Genomic DNA, 19,777 nt, shown 5'->3' with positions numbered 1-19,777 from the left:
TCCCTCCAGCACTGCACAACTGGCTTATGGGTGTAGATTTTGTGCTCCTTGTACAGGCCACTGTCACAGGCAGGAGACCCAATTAGACCAACCTCAGGTCTGAGTTGATGTAACAGATGATATGCTTCAGCAGTGGTGGGAACCTAAAGCCACTGCTTAGGTCTGATCCAGCATTCCTTGGCGTGTGGATGGCCGAGGCAGATGGCCGAGGCAGACAGCCGTGCCCCGCAGTGGCACTTGGCAGGAGGAGGAAGAGGAGGCGGTGGCAGCACTGAATCACAAAGGCAGCTGTAACTGGATGCTAAAAAGACACTACAATGAATTGAGCGCTCCTGCAAGCAGCATCCTGGTTCCTGCTCAGTTGTTGCCATGGACACCGGTCCTCCACTGATCCAACCCATCAAGATCAGGCATTCCTCTGCCGGCGCTCACTTCACTGCCGTCTGCTGGCTATGGGGCTGCTTGGCAACTCTGCCATGATTCAGCAGCGTGGGGCAAACGCAGGCCTCAGCTACTCTGCCACTTCGAGAGGGCCTGGGGTTGAGACAAGTGAGGGCAGAACAGGCCCGCGTGGAGCTCGTCCACACATGGCTTCGCTGGCTGCCCACCCCCTTTCTATGGGGTAGGGCTCCCCTGTGTTCCAAACACGTCTAGTCAGTCTCTACAGACTGGGGTGTGCCTTGGGGAGAGCGTGTGGGAGGTGGTGTGGCTTAATGGGAAAGGGGGGCTGAAGAGAAGCAAGGCCTTTTATAATATCATGGGGGTTTTCCTGTCCCCCTCTTGGACCAGCACCTTCTGCCAAGCTTGGACAGCTGCCAGCAGGGAGAGAGAGGGAGCCAGCTCTGAACAGGCAAAGCCTAGGCTGCTTTGGAGATTCAGAAGATGCCCAGGGAATGGTTAATACTGCCCTCTCCCACCCCCTGGCACCAAGCACACCGCACCTGTGCTCCCCTTACTCACCACACACAGGCCCCAGCAGGTAGGGCCTGTGCTCCAAGCTCCCTGATCACCTCCTGACCCAAGCACACTGCATCTGTGCTGCCTGCACACATACAGACCCCGGCCCCATGCACAGCACCAGTGCTCCCCTCCTAGGCCCAAGCCTGACAAACCTGTGTGCCTCTCCCCAGCGCAACCAGGCCTGGCACCTGAGCTCCCCTTGCCCTTTCCTGCACACAAACAGGATGGTGGGGGAAGCCTGTTTTCATTGCATTAGCTACTCTGAAGGCAACAAAAGCAAAGTGATTCAGAGTCACTGCTGCTGTCTTCCCCTGCCCCTCTGGACACTGTGGCTGTATCAGGGTTTGATTAATGTTCTGAGGCAGGGGTAGGCAACCTATGGTACGTGTGCCAAAGGCAGCACGCGAGCTGATTTTCAGTGGCACTCACACTGCCTGGGTCCTGGCCACCAGTTCAGGGGGCGCTGCATTTTAATTTAATTTTAAATGAAGCTTCTTAAACATTTGAAAAACCTTATTTACTTTACATACAACAATCGTTTGTTTATATATTATAGACTTATTGAAAGAGACCTTCTAAAAACGTTAAAATGTATTACTGGCACGCGAAACCTTAAATCAGAGTGAATAAATGAAGACTCGGCACACCACTACTGAAAGGTTGCCGACCCCTGCTCTGAGGACTTCAGAACAATGGCAATTTTAAAATCCACTTGCAGCTGGGATAACTAGGCCCAGCAGGCAGAGTTGGAGCCCAGCTGCCCTGGATTGTCACATCCTGCCCGCCCACAAACCAGTACTTTGTATCTTTTGATAGGGCACTCTCCAAAGACACTGTGAGACAAACTGCCTGATTGCTGCTGCATTTATGGCTCTGCCTTTTCGGGCAGCCAGAGGAAGCATTCCCAGAAGCTCCTCTAAAAAGCTGATTTTTATATAGAGTGGAGTCAGACAGCCCTTGACAGCCCACTTCTGCAGCTACTTTGCTAGCACATCACAGCAGTGAGCACTGGCCCTGCCCTTCACAAGCAGAATGCTAGAGTAGCAGCAGCAGAGTCCTCACAGCAGGGGAGGAAGAGAAGCCACCGGCCATATGTGGTTCCATGTGTTGCTCCAGTCTGTTTTGACTGGGTGCAGGATGGGGTGTCACTTGGCATAGCAGCTTGGGCCTGCCCCGTGACAAGCCTGCCAGATAACACCATGTGCTGCCCAACGAAGAATCAGCCCAACTGCAATACAAGGAAGCCATGTGGTTTAATTGTTCCTCTATAGGGATCATTCTGTAGCAACAAGGCAGAGACCATGGTTGTCTTCTGCACTGGTCTATCAGGATGAATCGTGTCAGGAGGAATTACTACAGCTTTACCATGAATGGGCGTCAGGCAATCTGCCCATCTCTGGGTCAACTGATCCCAACCACTACTTAGCACTTCACATCTTCAGAGTGCTTAACCAACTGAACTACTGCAAGAACAAGCCATTGTGCCACCTGCCCCCCTTGCCAGCCAATGCGCGGGGTGGGATCTGCGTCTTCAGACCAATTTGGTGGCACACGCAGCAGAGCTGCATGAGTTTAACATGTTGCAAGTAACAAACTTACAGGAGACAAATCAGTCCAGCACTGGGTGTTGCTGCAACAGCAAACATGGTACAGTGCGCCAAAGGAGCATGTCCAGAATACAAGCAACTAGTCATGCCTAGTGACAGCTTCCAGCTCCATTCCCAGGCCTCTGTTTTACATATAAAACGACACTGCTTAGTTGCTGAGACTGCCACTTTGTAGGACAACAGGAATTACTCCCCCCATTCCTCCTCCCAAAGCTACACATCCATGCCCTTTGATAAGTATACATTGCCAAACAGTAGAGCTCATGAGCAGAGGGCAGAGATACAGGAAAGAGCAGGCACTGCCTGACTGATGCGGTGCACAGGTGGAACACACCGAGAACAAACCCAGCTTTCCCACCATTTCCCTTCGCTACTTTAGACATCCCTGGAAGGGTCTGATGGTATTAGGAATTTCCTTGCCAACTCACTGAATCTTGCAGCTCAGACTAAGCCCTAATTTGACATTCTTGTCATGGAGCTCACTGTGTCACCATTTGGCACTGGGACTTCACTGCAGGGGAAGCTGAGCTGGGAAGGCGATGGTCTTGTTAACACAAACAGTAAAACAAGCAACAACGGAACAGAGGGAGGGAGAAGGCCTGGGACTGGAGGCTGCTTCCCAGGAGATTTTTCTAGTTCTGCTCAGTGAAATCTTTACAGGCTCAAGGCAGAAGACTGAGCTAATAAAGGCCCATCTGAACTTCGATGGGTCATCTCTGCGTTCAGCATTGGTTACGACAGGCTATTCGCTGCTTTCTGTGCAGAGGCTGTCTGTAACAGATGGCTGCATGCTGCATGCTCCTTACCTGACAGTCAAAGTCCTGGAAGTTCCGAGCAGCATTCTGTCAATGAGAAAAGAAAAACCGTCAGTGTTCAGCACGGCTCCCCCAGAACAATCGACAAATCTGCTGTCAACGGCTAGGCAGGTGGCCCCCTTGGGGGCCTGCGCTTTGGCACAGCAGCTTGGACTGGCTGCTCTAAAGGCCAGTGTGTCACCAGAATGTGAGCTAAATAAAGGAAAAACAGTTGGTACTGTGGAGAAAACTCCTTGGAAACCCACTACTGCAGGGACCCATGTGGATCAGCCAATCAGCCCATTGAAGGCCTGGTCTACACTACAAAGTTTTGCCGGCATAACTATGTTGGGTAAAGTCAACATAGCTATGTCAGCAAAACCCCTGGTGTGGACACAGCTATGCCAACAGCAGAGTGCTACTGGCCACTTAGCTGATGCTGTTTGGGGAGGTAGTGTAACTAGGTCAGCAGTCTCCTCCTGCCGGCTCTGCTGACATAGTGGCCAAGACTACTGCAGTGCTTCTCAACCAGGGGTACGCGCACCCCAGGGGTATGCAGAGGTCTTCCGGGGGTACAGCAACTCCTCTAGATATTTGCCTAGTTTTACAACAAGCTACATAGAAAGCACTAACAAAGTCAGTACAAACTAAAATTTCATACAGAATTGCTTACACTGCTCTATATACTATGCATAGAGTACAATAGTTATATTCCAGTTGGTTTATAATTATATGGTAAAAATGAGAAAGTCAGCAATTTTTCAGTGATAGTGTGCTGTGATGCTTTTGTATTTTTAGGTCTGATTTTGTAAGCAAATAGTTTTTAAGTGAGGTGAAACTTGGGGTATTCAAGACAAGGGGTCTGGAAAGATTGAGACCCACTGCTCTACTGTACACAAGCCCTAAGTCTCTGACCATGTCCAGCATCAGAGGCAGGTTCAAGAACCCTTCAGTGAGTAATTATGGAATAACCTGTCCATAAGGGAAGTGACCTGGAGTGAATGAAGAGCACTAGTTTCATGAGGAGGGTCTGCTCATCACAGCTGCCATTATCAATTTGAATGCAGAATTACTTAAGGCAATACTGCTAAATCTTAGCTTCACAAAATTCTCCATTTCCTTGTTATACCCTAAATGAGACCAAACCCCCATTCACTTAGGGGGATGGTGGATATTTACCAATTCATAGATTAAGGCCAGAAGGGACCATTGTGACCAGCTAGTCTGACTTCCTGCATAGCACAGGCCAGAGAATCCGCTCAGCAATTCCTGCATCAAATCCATGACTACTGAACAGGAGCAGATCTTTTAGAAAGGCATCCAATCTTGATTTAAAGGTTTCAAGGGATAGAGGATCTGCCACGTCCCAAGGTAATTTGTTCCAGTGGTTAATTAGCCTCACTATTAAAAAGTTGGACCTTATTTCTAGTGTGAATTGGTCTAGCTTCAGCTTCCAGCTACGAGTCAATCTTATTATGCCTTTGTCTGCCATATTGAAGAGCCTTCTATTATAAGATCTTCTCCCCATGTAGGTCATTACAGATGGGTCAAATCACCTCTTAACCGTCTCTGATTTTAGACAGAGCAGGCAGCAACATCTATAGTTAAGGTTGCCTAACTCTTTCTATTATAAGACCCTGTTTTCAGTTATTTCCCAAACTCTGACAGTTCAGGCTGAATGTCTGCCTCAGGCTGAATTTCTGTTTTGAACATTTTAGCTAAACTGGTCCCACTGTTTCCAAGAAAAAGGTTGTGGAAAAGTATGTTTTTGCCCATGTTAAAAATGCTTACAACCATTTCGTTGAGAACCTCTAGTGCCTTCCTGCTTTGGAGCAGGGTCAGATATGTACCTTTTGCTGTTGCTGTAAAAATCCCTGCAAATTTGTTGATACTCACACTTTGCACATGGTCAGTAGAGGTTGGTCAGACGCTGGCAGCTAAATTCTCAGCGGATTCCACAGAAATTTAGCATGCTCCAGCCCAGAGCTGCAGGGGTTATGCAGGCCTTTCCTTGCAATTGATCCTCCCACTATTAGGCATCAGAACTGAGAGCAGAGACACTGCCTTGTTCTCTCAATGTTCCCTTAGCAGGTGGTACTCAGGCAGGGTAGAGGAGAAGAAGAAAGCAGCCTGATTCAAATGCAGACGGATGTGGAGCAGAAAGGGATCAGGAAGGGGGAGGACAGAGGTAGTAGGGTCTATCTCATAAATGAGACTTTAATCCAGAACCTGGAACAGAACCTAGGATTCCTGAGATCCAATATTCCTATGCTCCAGCAAACAACTGTGAAATCCTCTGGCAGAGTGTGTCTCACTAGTGGCTTGTCCATCTAGAGAATCATGGCCAACTAGTGCATGCAGGTAGCTCAAGCGACAGACATCTGTGCTGTGGATCTAAAAGCTCCATCCCTGATGATGATGGAGTTTTCTCAGTTTACTCTTTTAAAAACCTTAGAAAATTACATGCAAGCCCTCCTCCCACCAATATTAAATACAAACGTTTGCAAAATCAAGCACTCAGGACAGGAAATGCCAGAATTAAGACTGTGTAACCTTAATTCAACCCCCTTGTACATATGCATTATGTTACAGACTAATTACATAATCACATGCTACTTTTCCACAGGATCCCTGCCACATTCAGTGCACAAGATGGATCTGCTCTGGGGATGAATCAGGGTTGTGTATGAAGGAGACTATCTTGTTTGTTGCCGAAATCAGAAACTGTGTAGTGAATGATGCAGGGGATGGCAGGAAGGGAAAGGATGGTCTCATGCTTAAGGCAGTTGAATGCTGCCCTGGATAACTGGATTCGATCCCTGCCTCTGCCACAAAGTTCCCTGCTTGTCAAGTCACTTTGTCTAAACTTTTCACAGGTGGTCACCAAGTGCATATGCCTCATTTTCTGGATGCCCAACTTGAGACACCTGGAACCTGATTTGCAGAAGTGCTGAGCACTCGCAGCTGCAGCTTAAGTCACTGGGAGCCATGCTTTGAATGTGAGGTACCATAAAAACCAACACCTGATCGGACAGGAGTGTTGTGCAGAGAAATTCAAGCACTCCAATACTATGGCGATAAGCACCATATAAAAGCGCACGAGGAAATTAATCATTTTATCTCCAGTATAAGAGTTGGCATAACGTGCAATAAATAAGGGAAGGGCCACATGAACAATGAGGATAGAAAGTAGTATTGCATCCGGTGCACCGAATGAGGCAGGGGGTCATGGGGAAAAAACATTACATGACCATGTAACTCAAAACCGCCATAATGCTTATGCACAAGGAGACTGAATTAAAGGTGCACAGGAAACCTAAGATCAGGCAGTTTCTAACCTTTGAGTTCTTGACATTGGTTATTGGTTTATCTGAAGCCCATCCCCCTCCCTATACTTCAGAGCCCAAGCTCCAGCCTGAGTTGCAGTTTCAAAGAGCTGTCTACACAGCTATTTTTAGAGCGCTAGCGCATGCCCCCGCTACCCCTAGCCTGTTGACAATGGGTTGGAAGGCTGGTTCCCTGGGCTCCAAAGCAGTGTGTGGACATAGCCTCAGTATTCTGTTGCACCCAGCACCCCAAGGAACATGGGTAAGGGACCTGAAGGAACATGTAGGGATATTAAAGAAGGTACTAACAGTGATTCCCCCAAGTGACAGTGACCCCCTCATAATTTGTCCCCCACACTTTAAAATCCAACAGTTTCACCAAGTACAAAAATTTCTTGGGTCTTCTGTTAAAACTTGTAAGCTACTGTCTGTAGAAATCATTGATTATATCTATCCTGTGAAAGATACTTTGTTACTATGTAAAACTTACAAACAAGTTAATTGACTTTGTTCTTGAAGTAATTGATACAATGTAAACAAACACTATAAGCTGTTAAGTGACTTTCACTTCATTCAAGGGCTCCTAGGACAGACCCCCCACCCTCTGTGATTAAAGGGCCGGGAGTCTCAAATGAATTAGCACAAACTCTGAAAGTGGTGGAGACAGTACATTAAAATATGGTTAAGGTATGGAATGTATGCTGATGAATGCTTGATATACATGAATGGTTAGGAAGGTGCCAGCCTAGAAAGGAAGTATCCATCGGCCGAAGAATGTGTCAAGTGGATGACCAGAAAACCCCCGGAGGGTAAACTGGGATCCACCCCATCACCTGGAATAATAAGAAACACAAACTTTGGACAGTGTGGAGCCACCAGGAATGCGCCACTTTGGACAGGAATGTGTGCCATCTGCTGATTGAGTCAGCAACAGCAGGATGAAACAGCTCCCATAGACTAACATAGGAATTAAATCCTATAAGAATGGACTCTCAAGACTGAGGACTTTGAGTCTTTTGGTTCTGCTGCCAACCTCCAGGAGCATCAGGTGCATCTGACACATACTCGGCTCCATCCTCATGACTAAGCTACCTGGCCAGTAACTTGGCATGAGCAACTTCTAGGCTGGTAACTATAACACCTATACAGAACTTGAATGAATGATTGTGTGAATGAATCTATCTATCTATCTATCTATCTATCTATCTATATGTGTGTGTATAAGGAATAAGTAGTGATAGGAATAAGTAGTCAAACAACGTTGTTTACTTTTATCTTTTGCTTTATCATTATATTTACAATAAATGTGGCATCTTTGCCTTATCCCTCTTAATAAGATCCTGCTGGTTTTTATTCTATTGGTATAACAAACAATCCCATCAATAAAGTGTCATTTTTCAAACAGAAGCTTCTCTGTCTATGTTACAACTACTGTAGATTTGAAACTGAAACATTTAAAGTTGAATTTCTCTCCAGTTAGGCTCTTCACTGCTTTAATTTCACTGAGCGTAAACAATGAGAACAGACTGATCAATCTAGTGGCTTTCATTTCACGCAGCCTCATGCTGCTGCAGGAGAGCTGATGTCTGCAATCACCACAGGGCAAAGTTTACATTGGAACAGAAGTGTGCTTGTGTTCTTTGAATCGTCACCCGTGTTATAATGGTTTGTTACTTTTAGGATTGATGCAAAAGAAACCGTGGTCCTTTCAGTTCAGGCAAGACATTCACAGACTGGGGTTTTCCCCATTTTCCAAGCAGCTCTGCCATTTTCACATGCAGTTTGACTGTTATGTTGCCAGCATCTCTCTAAACTTTAGTACCTTCCCTCACCTGGCAGAAGATAAAAAAAACCACCCAACACCCCTTGTGCTGAGGAGAAGCTCTAGAGAAACACACCCTGGGAACTCTGGTCCCATTAAGCACATTTTGGGCAGCTGTGGTCACACAGGCATGTGAGGTCCTGGTCTTGGCGGTGATGTCAGCTTAGCCATCGAAGATCTGTGTGTGCAATAGCATCAGCTCTTGGTTCTCTGTAAAACCTGACATGCTGAATGAAAGTGGCCTGTTGTGGCATAGCTCCTTTGTATGCTCCATTTACTGGGCTTGGAGAGAATGGGTACATTTCCCTATCAGCTCTGGAAGAATTTCAAGCACTAATGAGGCTCTGTTTTGCCTTTCTGAGAGACGTGACCTCATCAAGACATTTTGTTCTTGGACAAACATCAGCATTCGTTCCACCGAGGCCACCCATGGGGGAGGGAGCAAAGGAAAAGGCAACACAGAAACTGGGCCGATGAGAACATTCTCAAGGGGACAGATGCCGTTTGCTCCTCATTCCAATTCCTGGCAGAATGACAAGTTCTGACTGGACATGGTTCTGGAGCACTGTCAGGCATGGAGCTGCCTGTTCCACCCATTTTTTCCTCACTCTGCTAGTAGCTCCTGTAACCTTTTGACTAACTAACTAAAGTGAATTAGGTGGCTGATCTGCCATTGTCGTTTGAAGGGATGCACCAAGTACTCCCATAGTGCCACAAGACCCGAACTGGTGGGGTGAGGGGGGATAGCCCTCTCCTTCGATGCAATGAGGAAGAGAGGTCCTCTCTGGAGAGCTGGATCATTCTCTGGCCCAGCAGTGGATATCCCTGCAATTGCTGGAACAACCAAGCTGGGGGTCTAAATTTGGCTATTTACTAAGCATTAAAGAGTTAGGAAGTGCTTAGGTCAAGAATCTCAGCTTGTTGATTAGCTCTGCTGTCTGTCACTCAAATGAGAAGGGATCTAAAATTTCCACCTACCAATCAGTATCTGAGATGATCGATTCCCAGATCTTACTGTGGAAGCCCAGGCGAGTGCATGTCCTGGACAGTCAGGGCTGCAGTGCAGGGGAGCATTAACTGGGCCAGAGTTTCCTTAAGAGCACAAGCCAGTTCAGTGCCCTCATCAAAGACGACAGCACGAAAGGATTAAATATTTGCTGGGCTTTTATAGCTTTTCCAAAGTGCCCCAGTACTGCACTACTTTGCCTTAAGAGGCTACAGCAATGCTCTGCAGAATCCAGTTGGAATGCCAGGTGAGGTTCCCCTGTCATCAATCTCATGCAGACAGCAGACTTTGAAAGCCAATAGGCAGGTGGGTGAGGTAACATCTTTTATTGGACCAACTTTTGCTGGTGAGAGAGACAAGCTTTCGAGCCACACAGAGCTCTTCCTCAGGTCTAGGAAAGGTACTCCCAGTCTCACAGCTAAATACAAGGTGGAACAGATTGTTTAGCACAAGTAGTTAGCACATATTGTAAGGGACCATTACCTCACCCACCTTCTCTCTCTAGTATCCTGAGACAGACATGGCTAAAGCTACATTGCATACAATAGGCATGTAGGCCGTTTTGCAGGTAAGGAAGTCATGGCACCACGTCATGAGAGAGAATCTGGTATCTCCTATAATTTCTATCACCTGCTAGAGATCTCCTACCGCCCAGGGTTTTAGTGATGCCACCTGCCACACAATTTCCACCCCCACCCACAGGACTTCATAGCATAGGCTGCATCACATTGGCAGAGTTGGATGGGGTCCTCATCAGAGCCTATCAGTGCTGCTCCTAAACAGTCTTTGGGGAGTGGAGAGCAATTGCCATTTCTAAGCTTTTAAGCTAGTTCACACTGTGACTGGAGAGTCTGGCCACCAGGATTCCTGACTGGCTGCACGTGGAAACAGAGTTAGCTCGAGTCCGGTGAGTGAGAGTGGAAGGGCAGTAAGCATTACCTTATCGTTCAGGAGGGGTTTGATTTCTGTCAGCTGCACATCCTGCAGTTCATCCATGGCAACGGGTGTAGAGTCGTATAATCTGCAGAGTGGCAAATCAGTGACCCTGGAACAGAAGGAAAGGACAGGGTTAGAGATGATGACATTTCAAAAGGATCCTCCCCACTGTGACCAATGGCTATGCTTACAGCACAGCTACTAGGATATGCTAAGCCTGAAACCTCCTGGCCTTGTTCCCAGTGAAACATGGCACGTCTACAACACAGTGGGGAGAGCAGCTTGAGTGAGTCACACCAAGTGACCTCCCCACACTGCAGGGAACCCCTGCTAGGAATCTCTCACCCACTGAAAACTGTGCAACACACTGGCCTCCCCACACACGCACTCCATCAGTTCTCATGCAGGAGACCTGCAGGGCACACAGCCCTGATGCTGTAGAGCTTCCCACTTGTGCAACACCACAGAATTTAACCTAGCAGGAAGCTCACGGCCCTGAGTACGTTGTATGGATCTGCTCTTTTAGTGGCACTGGCGCTTTAAGACTGCTCTGCTCAACAAAAAACAGCTGAGATACAGCACCTAGAAGGGATAATGGAACAGACGCAGTTCCAGTCGTGTCTGATCCGGGATTAAGTCCCAGCAGTCTCTGACAAATGCCATCACCATTTCCAATGGCACCCCTACATTAGTTAGGTTACTCAAGACCTGCCCCACCAAGAGTAGACGGAGGAACTTCAGTAGAACCTAAACAAGCTTCACTTGTAAGCTTCTAAGGCAGGGACGGTGTTTTTGCTGTGTGTTCGTACAGTACCGAGCACAATTGGGTCCTGGTCTATGATTGGGGTCCTCAGGAACTACCACAATACAATTAAACAACAATCCAGGTGAACGAACAGCACAATGGCAGATGGAAATCACTGGTGACAAATGCAAAGTAACACACACTGGAAGGAATATTAAATATTCCCACACATGCTGGGTTCTGTACTAACTATAACCACTCAGTAAGACCTGGGCATCATTGTGGGCAGCTCAGTGGAAACCTATGGTCAATGTTCAGGAGTGATAGAAAATCACTAACATGTTTCCCTGCAATTTCTGCATTAGGATGAGTTGGGAGATATTTTAAGACACATTTACACTACTTCTATGCTATGCGATTCCCAGCTCGGGTACACATACTTGCACTAGCTCGATGAATCAATAGCAGCGTAGCTGGGCAGGGGCAGTGCAGGCGCGGCTGAGCTGTGCCGAGTACGGACCCACCATTTTCAGGCATGTTTGGCACAGCTCAGCTGTGCCTTTGCAGCCACTGCCCATGCTACATGCTACACTGCTATTCATGCCGTCACAGGACAGAAAGAGGGGCTATGGGTTACAGATCGTTGTATAAGCCATAAAGCCAGTGTGTGTTCAGTCCATGAGTTTTAGTGTCTAGCAGAGTTATGCATTTAAGCTCGCAGGCTCGTCTTTTGAAAGGGTTGTGCAGGTGTCCTTTCAGGATAACCACTGACAGGTGAGAAGCGTGATCGGTTTGTGAGAAGTGTTCACCCACAGGTGAGAGGGTGTTTTTGTGTTGTCATTTTCCTATTTCATTCAAGAGCCCTCTTTTTGTCCTGCAGAGGTGTGAACGGAGCCACTCTACCTTGAATGGTCCCTTCCAATATGTTCTAACTACTCATGTTAAACAATCTGTTCCACCTGGCATTCTGCTGTGACGCTGGGAGTACCTTTCCCAGACCTGAAGAAGAGCTCAGTGTGGCTGGAAAACGTACACTGCAAACTGAATGGCTGCCCATTTGGTATTACATCATATTACACAAACATGCCTAGCTGCATCTGACCAATCTATTGGATGAGCAAGAAGAGGCAGCTAAAATGATGATTACAGCTCACTGTGATCTTTCTCACAGTTCTAAATTGGATCACTCCCCTTGCTCACCCCAATGTTCATCATCCTGTATTTCTGGTTCGATACGATGAGGCTTGCGATCAAGCTGTGAATTCAATCTCTCCATGCATGGATGCAGGAGCTTACTCTAGGTCTGGTTGCAGCAGATTCTTTTCATGCTCAAATAAAACAGTTCATGTAGCACACACGTAAGTAAGGCCTTGTCAATACTACAGAGTTTTGTCGACGCAAGTTACGCCAATGATCAAAACCTGCTATAATTACATCGCTTCTGCGAGTTCACACAACACTCCTTGTGTCAGCAGACCACGTCCACAGTTGGTGCTCTAGCATTGACAGTGAGAGCACTGCACTGTGGGTATCTATCCCACTGTGCTACTCACCACCTTCTGCAGCTAGGAACTGTGGGAAGGCGGAGTGGATAGCAGTGCATCATGGGTGTGGGGTCAATAGCCCATGATGCAGTTTTTTCCATCCTATCATTCCATGGGCTTCCGACGGTGTTTCATGACATTTTTCAACAGCCCTTGTTTACTGTGCACCCGCCATCTCTGTCTGAAAGCATGGATCCTGCTCTGCTCTCTGCTGCTGTGGTCACTGCTCTGAACACATCGTGGCTGGTCATGCAGTGTATCATGAGTTCCCAATCTGAACAGGAATCAGAGGTGCCTGACCTGCTGTGTGCCATGGAAAGAAGCAACACCAGATTACTTTTGACATTCACGGAGCAGCTACACATGGTGGACCATCACTTTTGGGCTCGGGAAACAAGCATTGAGTGGTGGGATCACATTGTTAGGCGGGAACCTTTGGATGCGCAAAGCCACCTTCCTGGAACTGTGTGCGGAGCTTGCCCCAGCCCTGCGGGGCAAGCACACTCGAATGAGAGCTGCCATCTTGGTGGAGAAATATGTGGCAATCACTGTGTGGAAGCTGGCGACCCCAGACTTCTAGCAGTGGGTCGTGAATCAGTTTGCAGTCGGGAAGTTCACCATTGGGGCTGCATTAATGAAGTGTGCAGGGCCATTAATCACATCCTGCTACAAAGGACTGTGACTCTTGGCAATATGCGTGAAACAGTGGATGTCTTTGCGGCAATGGGATTCCCTGAGGAGGGATGATAGCTGGCACGCATATCCCAATTTTGGCCCTGGACCATCTTGCAATGGAGTACATCAATAGGAAGGGCTAGTTCTCTATGGTATTGCAGGCGCTTGTGGATCACTGTGGGCGTTTCACTGACATCAGTGTGGGATTGTCCAGGAAGGTGCATGACGCATGCATCTTCAGGAACGCATCTGTACAGAATGCTGCAAGCAGGGACTTTCTTGCCTGACCAGAAGATTCCAATGGGGGATGTTGAAATGCCCATAGCAATCCAGGGAGTCCCAGCGTACCCCTTATTTCCATGGCTCATGAAGCCTTACATAGGAAATCTGGACAGCAGCAAGAAGCGCTTCAACAATAGGCTGAGCAGGTGCAGAAAGATGGTATAACGTGCCTTTGGCAGGAGGCTAAGGGTGAAAAGTTTCCCCTGGGGTGGAGTGTGGAGGCGGATTGCCTGATACCAGGGCTATTAGAGGGGCACAACAGGGAGCTATTCGAATCAGGGAGGCTTTGAGGCAACATTTTGACAATGTGCACCAGTAATGTCTCTTTTTATGCCGCACTCTGCCATGCTTTGTTAACCTGCTGCCTTGCATGAAAATTTTAATGATTCCTGACTGTGATTTGTAGTCAGCAAACGATCAAATTGCAACTGTGTATTAATTCCAGCAGCAACCCGTGTGTAGGAGACAAACAAAGATTGGCTATCTTTCAGAGAGTATGTTTTTATTAAATACCAATTAACAACACACACAAAAGGCTTGGTGGGGAGGGAGATAACAATGAAGGGCAGTGTATGTTCTGATAGCTGTGTTAAGTCCAGCGATCATTTTGAAAGCTGTCTGAAGGGGTGGAGTGAACGGGGTACTGAGACGGACTGGGAAGTTGCAAGGAATGTGTGCGGGGAGTTTGGGGAGGGCATGGAAAGCAGTTCTGTATTGGCTGCAGAGGGGGGCCAAGCACGTATGAATTCAGCCTGCAGTGTGATTAGAGACTTCAACATCTCCATATGCTCCTCCATCACTTTTATCAGCCGCTCCTGGCCCATTCAAATTCACTCCTAGCTCTCCTTTCTGTCCTGTCTGTATTATAGTTTTCTTTTAAAGTCTCTCTCCACACCCTGCATTCCTGTTTTTCGGCTTCTGAGGATTGGAGCACCTCTTGAAACATGTCCTCCTTGCTCCTCCTTGGTTGCTTGTGTAGGGGGTTCCCCTGAAGGCCACATCTGCAGAAACACAAGAAATAATAAACAGAAGCATGATTTTTAGTGCACGAACAGCACCAAATTATTGTAGTAAGATGCACCTCTTTTTAAATATGAATCAGTTTCTCACTGTCCCTTGGCAAGCACACAGCTCGGTGAACGCCCTAAACATGATGAGTTCAGCCCGGGGAGGGGGATGCTCAAGATGGGGCACAGGGTCTAGCAGGTTTTTTAAGGGGATCACTGCAGGCAACTAGGGATACTATTGTAAATTCTGCCACCATTTTCCACAGGCAGGGGTCATTGAAGCGGATACCTCACTCCTGAGGGTAAGCAAGGATGCAAGGGTGCATCTCCTGCATGCATGCGGCTTCAGCCCAGGTCCCTATACTGTTCGCCTGTGAGCTGCTTTAGTCCCTGTACAAATGACTGCCGATTGGTGCGGGAAAGTTTCCTACCACGGGGGAAGGAAGCAAGCAGCTCTGCCAAGGAATCTTCAGCAGAGGATTGGTGAGTACCTCCAGGAAAGTTTCCTGGAGATCTCTCTGGAGGATTCCCCTGAAATCTCAGTGTGCATTGACACACTGTTCCGCCACACTGCTTAGCTGCACAAGGGAAGGTGGAGCACACTCAAACACAGCTAGTCTTGTACACTTCTATCCCTTCACCCACTTCTAGAATATACAAAGCAAAGAACAGCTCTACTTCATATAACTGAGCAGCATCAACTCAAAAAGATCACTTACCAGAGCTCTCCTCTCCTGCATCATGCGTGCCAGAAACAGACTGCTGGGACCAGCTAGACCCCTCCGAAGTGGAAAAGATGTCCTGACTCACTGCACCATCGGATGACCCTCCCATGGGCTCCACATCATCCTCCAATTCGACCTCTTCATCCATGACTTTATCCTTGGGATTTAGTCTGCTGTCCGCTTTCTCTAGCCCCGCCAAAGTATCCACGGGGCTCTTGGTGGTGGATGTGGGGTCACCGCCAATGATGGCGACCATCTCCTAATAGAAGCAGCAGGTCTTCAGCGCAGCACCAGAGGGATGGTTTGACTCTCTTGCCTTCTGGTACGCTTGCCTCAGCTCCTTTATCTTCGCACGGCACTGATGCGTGTCCCATTCGTAGCCCTTATCCAACATGCCATGAGAAATCTGACCAGGTATCAAAGTTCCTACGGCTGGAGTGAAACTGGGACTGCACAGCCTCCTCTCCCCACAGTCCAGCAGATCCAACAACTTAGGTGTGCTCCAAGCAGGTGAGTGTTTGCTGCATGGAGCTGCCATGGTCAGCTGGGAAGATGCAATGTGAGCTCTCCACACTGACCAAACAGGAAGTGGAATTTCAAAATTCCCAGGCCTTTAAAGGAGGAGGGGCGGATGCCTGTGTACCTGGGTGTAGGGCAGTGGAGTTCAAACTGCTGACCAGAGCAATCAGGATTGGCATTGTGGGACACCTCCTGGAGGCCATTTACAGCGACATAAGCAAACGCAGTGTCTACACTGACACTTTGTCGATATGACTTTGCTGCAAAAAGCTCTACGCCTCTTGTCAAGGTAGTTTTATTTTGTCGGCAAAGCAGGAGAGTTTTGTTGGCAGAAGGAGCACTGTAGTGTGTACACCGCCACTGTTGTGTTGACGAAAGCTGACTTTTGTCGACAAAACTCTGTAGTGTAGACAAGGCCTCAAGTCCTCACAATGGTTCTGCCATTTCCCGCTCGCCCACATATGATATACGGTTAAAACAATACCTATGTTAAAAGAACTAACAGGGGAATGCATCTCCTCCCGATTGCTACTAGGGAATTGGGGATGAGCTGTGATTTTTATTCTGAATTTAACCTCAACATGAGAGGAAGCAACTCATAGCCAGAAGCTGCCCTGCAAGACACAGACAGTCTGGCAGGTCATTCTCATAATGTCAGCATACTGCTCTCCCTCCTCCCAGAGCTAATGCCCTAGCAACAGTAGAGACAAGACATAAATCAGCACAGAGCCAGAATGATTTTATTCCAGCTTAAGCTCTCTGCAGAGCTGCATTAAGAAAATCCATTGCCCCACTCGCCTCCTGCTGCCCTATTAGTCCTGTCCAGGGCACTCCCCCACAACACAAGTGGTTGGAACACTCTCACAAAGCGCAAAAATCCTCTATGTTCTCATCAGTCCTGCCTAAGGAAGGATTAGCTCTTATCCAGGCAGCCTGGATAATGAAGAGAGGGGCTGGACTATCAGCAGATGCACTGCAGGCCACACCCTGCTAGCTAAAATTCTGGGAAGGAAGTATGTAGAGCACAAGATCAAGAAAAATTAGATTGTACACAAATCTGATCACCCCCCCACTTCCATCCTGCAACAGAATAGAGGGTCCTTCCCCCAGGATTTTACACTCTCCAGCTGCTGATCTGAAAGCAGAGCCAGAGTGTGCGTGGGTGAAGGTTACAGGAGCTGAACGGGTTTTGAGCTGACAGCAGAAGGTGACAGACTGCCCCTTAGATCAGGAGAGTTTACCCCCCGCAGCTGGCTTACTCTCCTCTGAAGGAGAATGTCCTTTGGGCCAGGCACTTGCAGGAAGGGAATGCTGACAGGACCCTTGGAAGCTCTCTCCCATTCAGCAGAATGCTCCACCCCACCGCGCTCTGACTCCTTAGAGTACTGCTCTGGCAGCTGGCCAGGCAAAAGGCTTTAATGCCACCTTGGAAACCTCATTACCGTTGGACTCAGTCCTCCTGCCTGGCCTAGACTGGCTGCCACACAGACAAGGAGTGCGGCTGGTGCAGAGTGGACGCTTGAGGCAAGAGTTCTACCGGGTGCCACAGGCCATGAAGAGGTGTCTTCCCAGAGTCTCCTACGCAACCAAAGCCATGCACAGCCCAAACACTTCTTTGCTTGGGTTCCTCCAACTGAAAACGCACCAGAAGGCTGCATCTGGGGTGGGAAGCCACATCTGATGGCTGCTCTGACTTGCTGGTGGAGCAGTGAAAGGCTCAGGAACAACTTGGAGAGAGACTAGTGTCGCCTGTAAAATGCAGATAATACTCCCCCCCTCTTGGTCTTGTCGATGTAGCTTGTAGCTTTCTGGGCTCTCACATACAGCACCTAGCTTCCCCCCAATTTCAGATGCTAGGTCCTACTGCAATACCGGTGATTAACAACAAAACACTCAGGTTAGCCTGGTAACAGTTCACTTCCTACTCTCCTATTGTTACCACTGCCTAGCATTAAAGTTTATGAGCCAGCCAGCAGCTCTTTGGAAGACTAATCCAGTGCTTCACAACTTTAAACATATTCACGCTGGACAGCAGGCTTCCCAAGGCCCATCGTTTAGTATGCGGCAGGCTGAGAACCGTACAGATCATCTCCTCAAAGGGTAGTGGGGTCTAGTATCGCCTGCCTGCAACTGAAGAGGCAGGCAGACCCAGTGGGTCCTTCAAGAGCAATGCCATTTCCACTCTGCCGGGTTATAACATTACCCTTAGAGTTCATTCAAAATATGACAGCAAGGAGAAGTGTCCAAAAGTGTGAGAAACACTCAAGTGAAAAGGAAGAGCTCTGCAGAAGGCAGGGTGCAGCTGAAACAACAGGTTCATATGGAATGATCTACACGGGCATTTCTCTTTATATGGCTCAGTACAGTATCCTGGGCAAATGCTCCCTACACTTGCATTTGCACACAGATGACACTCTGAGGAAACTCCTCCTAAACCAGTTTTTCCTTCCCAAAGGCTTCTTGGAGACTTGGATAGATCTGCACTCTCCATAAAAGGGTTACAGAAGCATAAAGACAAAGTCACCTGGTGGATACATAATTGACAAGGAGCCTGGAGCCCTGAGTAGGGGACAGGAAAGTCCTAGATGTACAGGGGGTGGAAGGGTGCAATTACCCTCTTGCAGAAATCCTCAAACTCAAACAAGCCCTCAGTAAATCAGATCCTCGCTGCTGATAATAAGTGGAAGCCCCATTATCCCTCCAGAGCATTAACAATGCTCCCACTGAGAGCTTGCTTATGTGGAAACAGGAGCTGAAATCATGCATGTACATACTATTTCAGAATAAGAGTGCCCTAAATAGACAGGTAAAATTTTCATTTAAATTATACCGAAATAGAGTGCTCTTATTGTGAAAGAAGTGTGTACACCCACAGAACAGCACCAGGATAGCTGAAGGTGCGAATGACAACCCTGTCGGTTATTTTAACTCCAGTTTCTGTGCAGACAAGCCCTCAGAGTGCTGTTCCTCACTCAGAATCAGAGGCCTGAAACACTCACTAGCCTCTTGCAATGCACCTGCTTTAACATTCTCATATATCATGGAAACAGAATCTCCCACACACCACCTGGGAGAAAGGGGATAATTACTTTCCAGAGTCAGCCACTGTGCAACAAAACTTTGTGCTCTGCTGCTGCAAGTCCTTCTACATTCATCATAACCAATCCAGAGCTTCTAATTTATCAGCTCCATGACTTGTCACACTCCTGCCTTTACAAATTACATTAGACTTGTCACATCTCTCACAGGGACAATTCTTTAATACAGTTATTAAGCTACGGTGCAAAACATGTAAAGAATACACCTGGGAAAATGTATATTTCTCTCAGTAAAAGATATTCCCTCACCTACCGTGTCTCTCATATCCTGGGACCAACACAGCTACAGCACTACTTGTCTCTGACTGTCAGCCTAGCAGAGACTGTGCGCGTTGGGAAGCCTGTTCTCCAGAGAGCGTGTAGGTTTAAAGCTGTAACAAACTGGGTTAGTCTTCCAAAGGGCTGCTTACTCTCCCTTACAGACTTGAATAAGCAATTCTGATGGATACGAGAGGCCAAGAAGGAAGTTCCTTCCAAAGGGGATCTGGGAATGGGAGATGGGACACAAGGTCAAAACTAGGGTTTGCAGACTGAGCAAGATGCTCAGAAGCCTACTCATTTCCTTGCATCCTGGCCATTTACTCAGCATTCACACTGCTGCAGCCTTGGAGAGGCCCTTCCTCAATTATCTTCTGCAGAAAAACGTTTCTCCTGCACACTGCCCGCCTTTGTCCAACCCCCTGTGTTTGAGCCACTTATTTCCAATAGCTGTGCATACAGCTCCTCTAGAC

The 19,777-nt window shown here is 47.8% G+C and overlaps 1 protein-coding gene across 2 annotated transcripts in view; it reads right to left on the bottom strand.

Annotated features, from left to right (window-relative positions):
* NDRG3 (NDRG family member 3) overlaps nucleotides 1-19,777 on the bottom strand; it is a 123,022-nt gene that overhangs the window by 38,255 nt on the left and 64,990 nt on the right. For both annotated transcript variants that reach the window (XM_065414965.1, XM_065414964.1), the window contains 2 exons: nucleotides 10,455-10,560; nucleotides 3,374-3,409 (listed from right to left, as the gene is read on the bottom strand). In XM_065414965.1, the coding sequence (XP_065271037.1) occupies nucleotides 3,374-3,409; nucleotides 10,455-10,511 (93 nt within the window). In that variant the 5' untranslated portion in view covers nucleotides 10,512-10,560. The remainder of the gene's footprint in view (nucleotides 1-3,373; nucleotides 3,410-10,454; nucleotides 10,561-19,777) is intronic.

Source organism: Emys orbicularis, chromosome 12 (assembly GCF_028017835.1).
Source record: "Emys orbicularis isolate rEmyOrb1 chromosome 12, rEmyOrb1.hap1, whole genome shotgun sequence".
NCBI lineage: Eukaryota > Metazoa > Chordata > Testudines > Emydidae > Emys > Emys orbicularis.
Note: the sequence above shows the minus strand (reverse complement) of the source record. Positions and strands in the feature narration are given on the sequence as shown.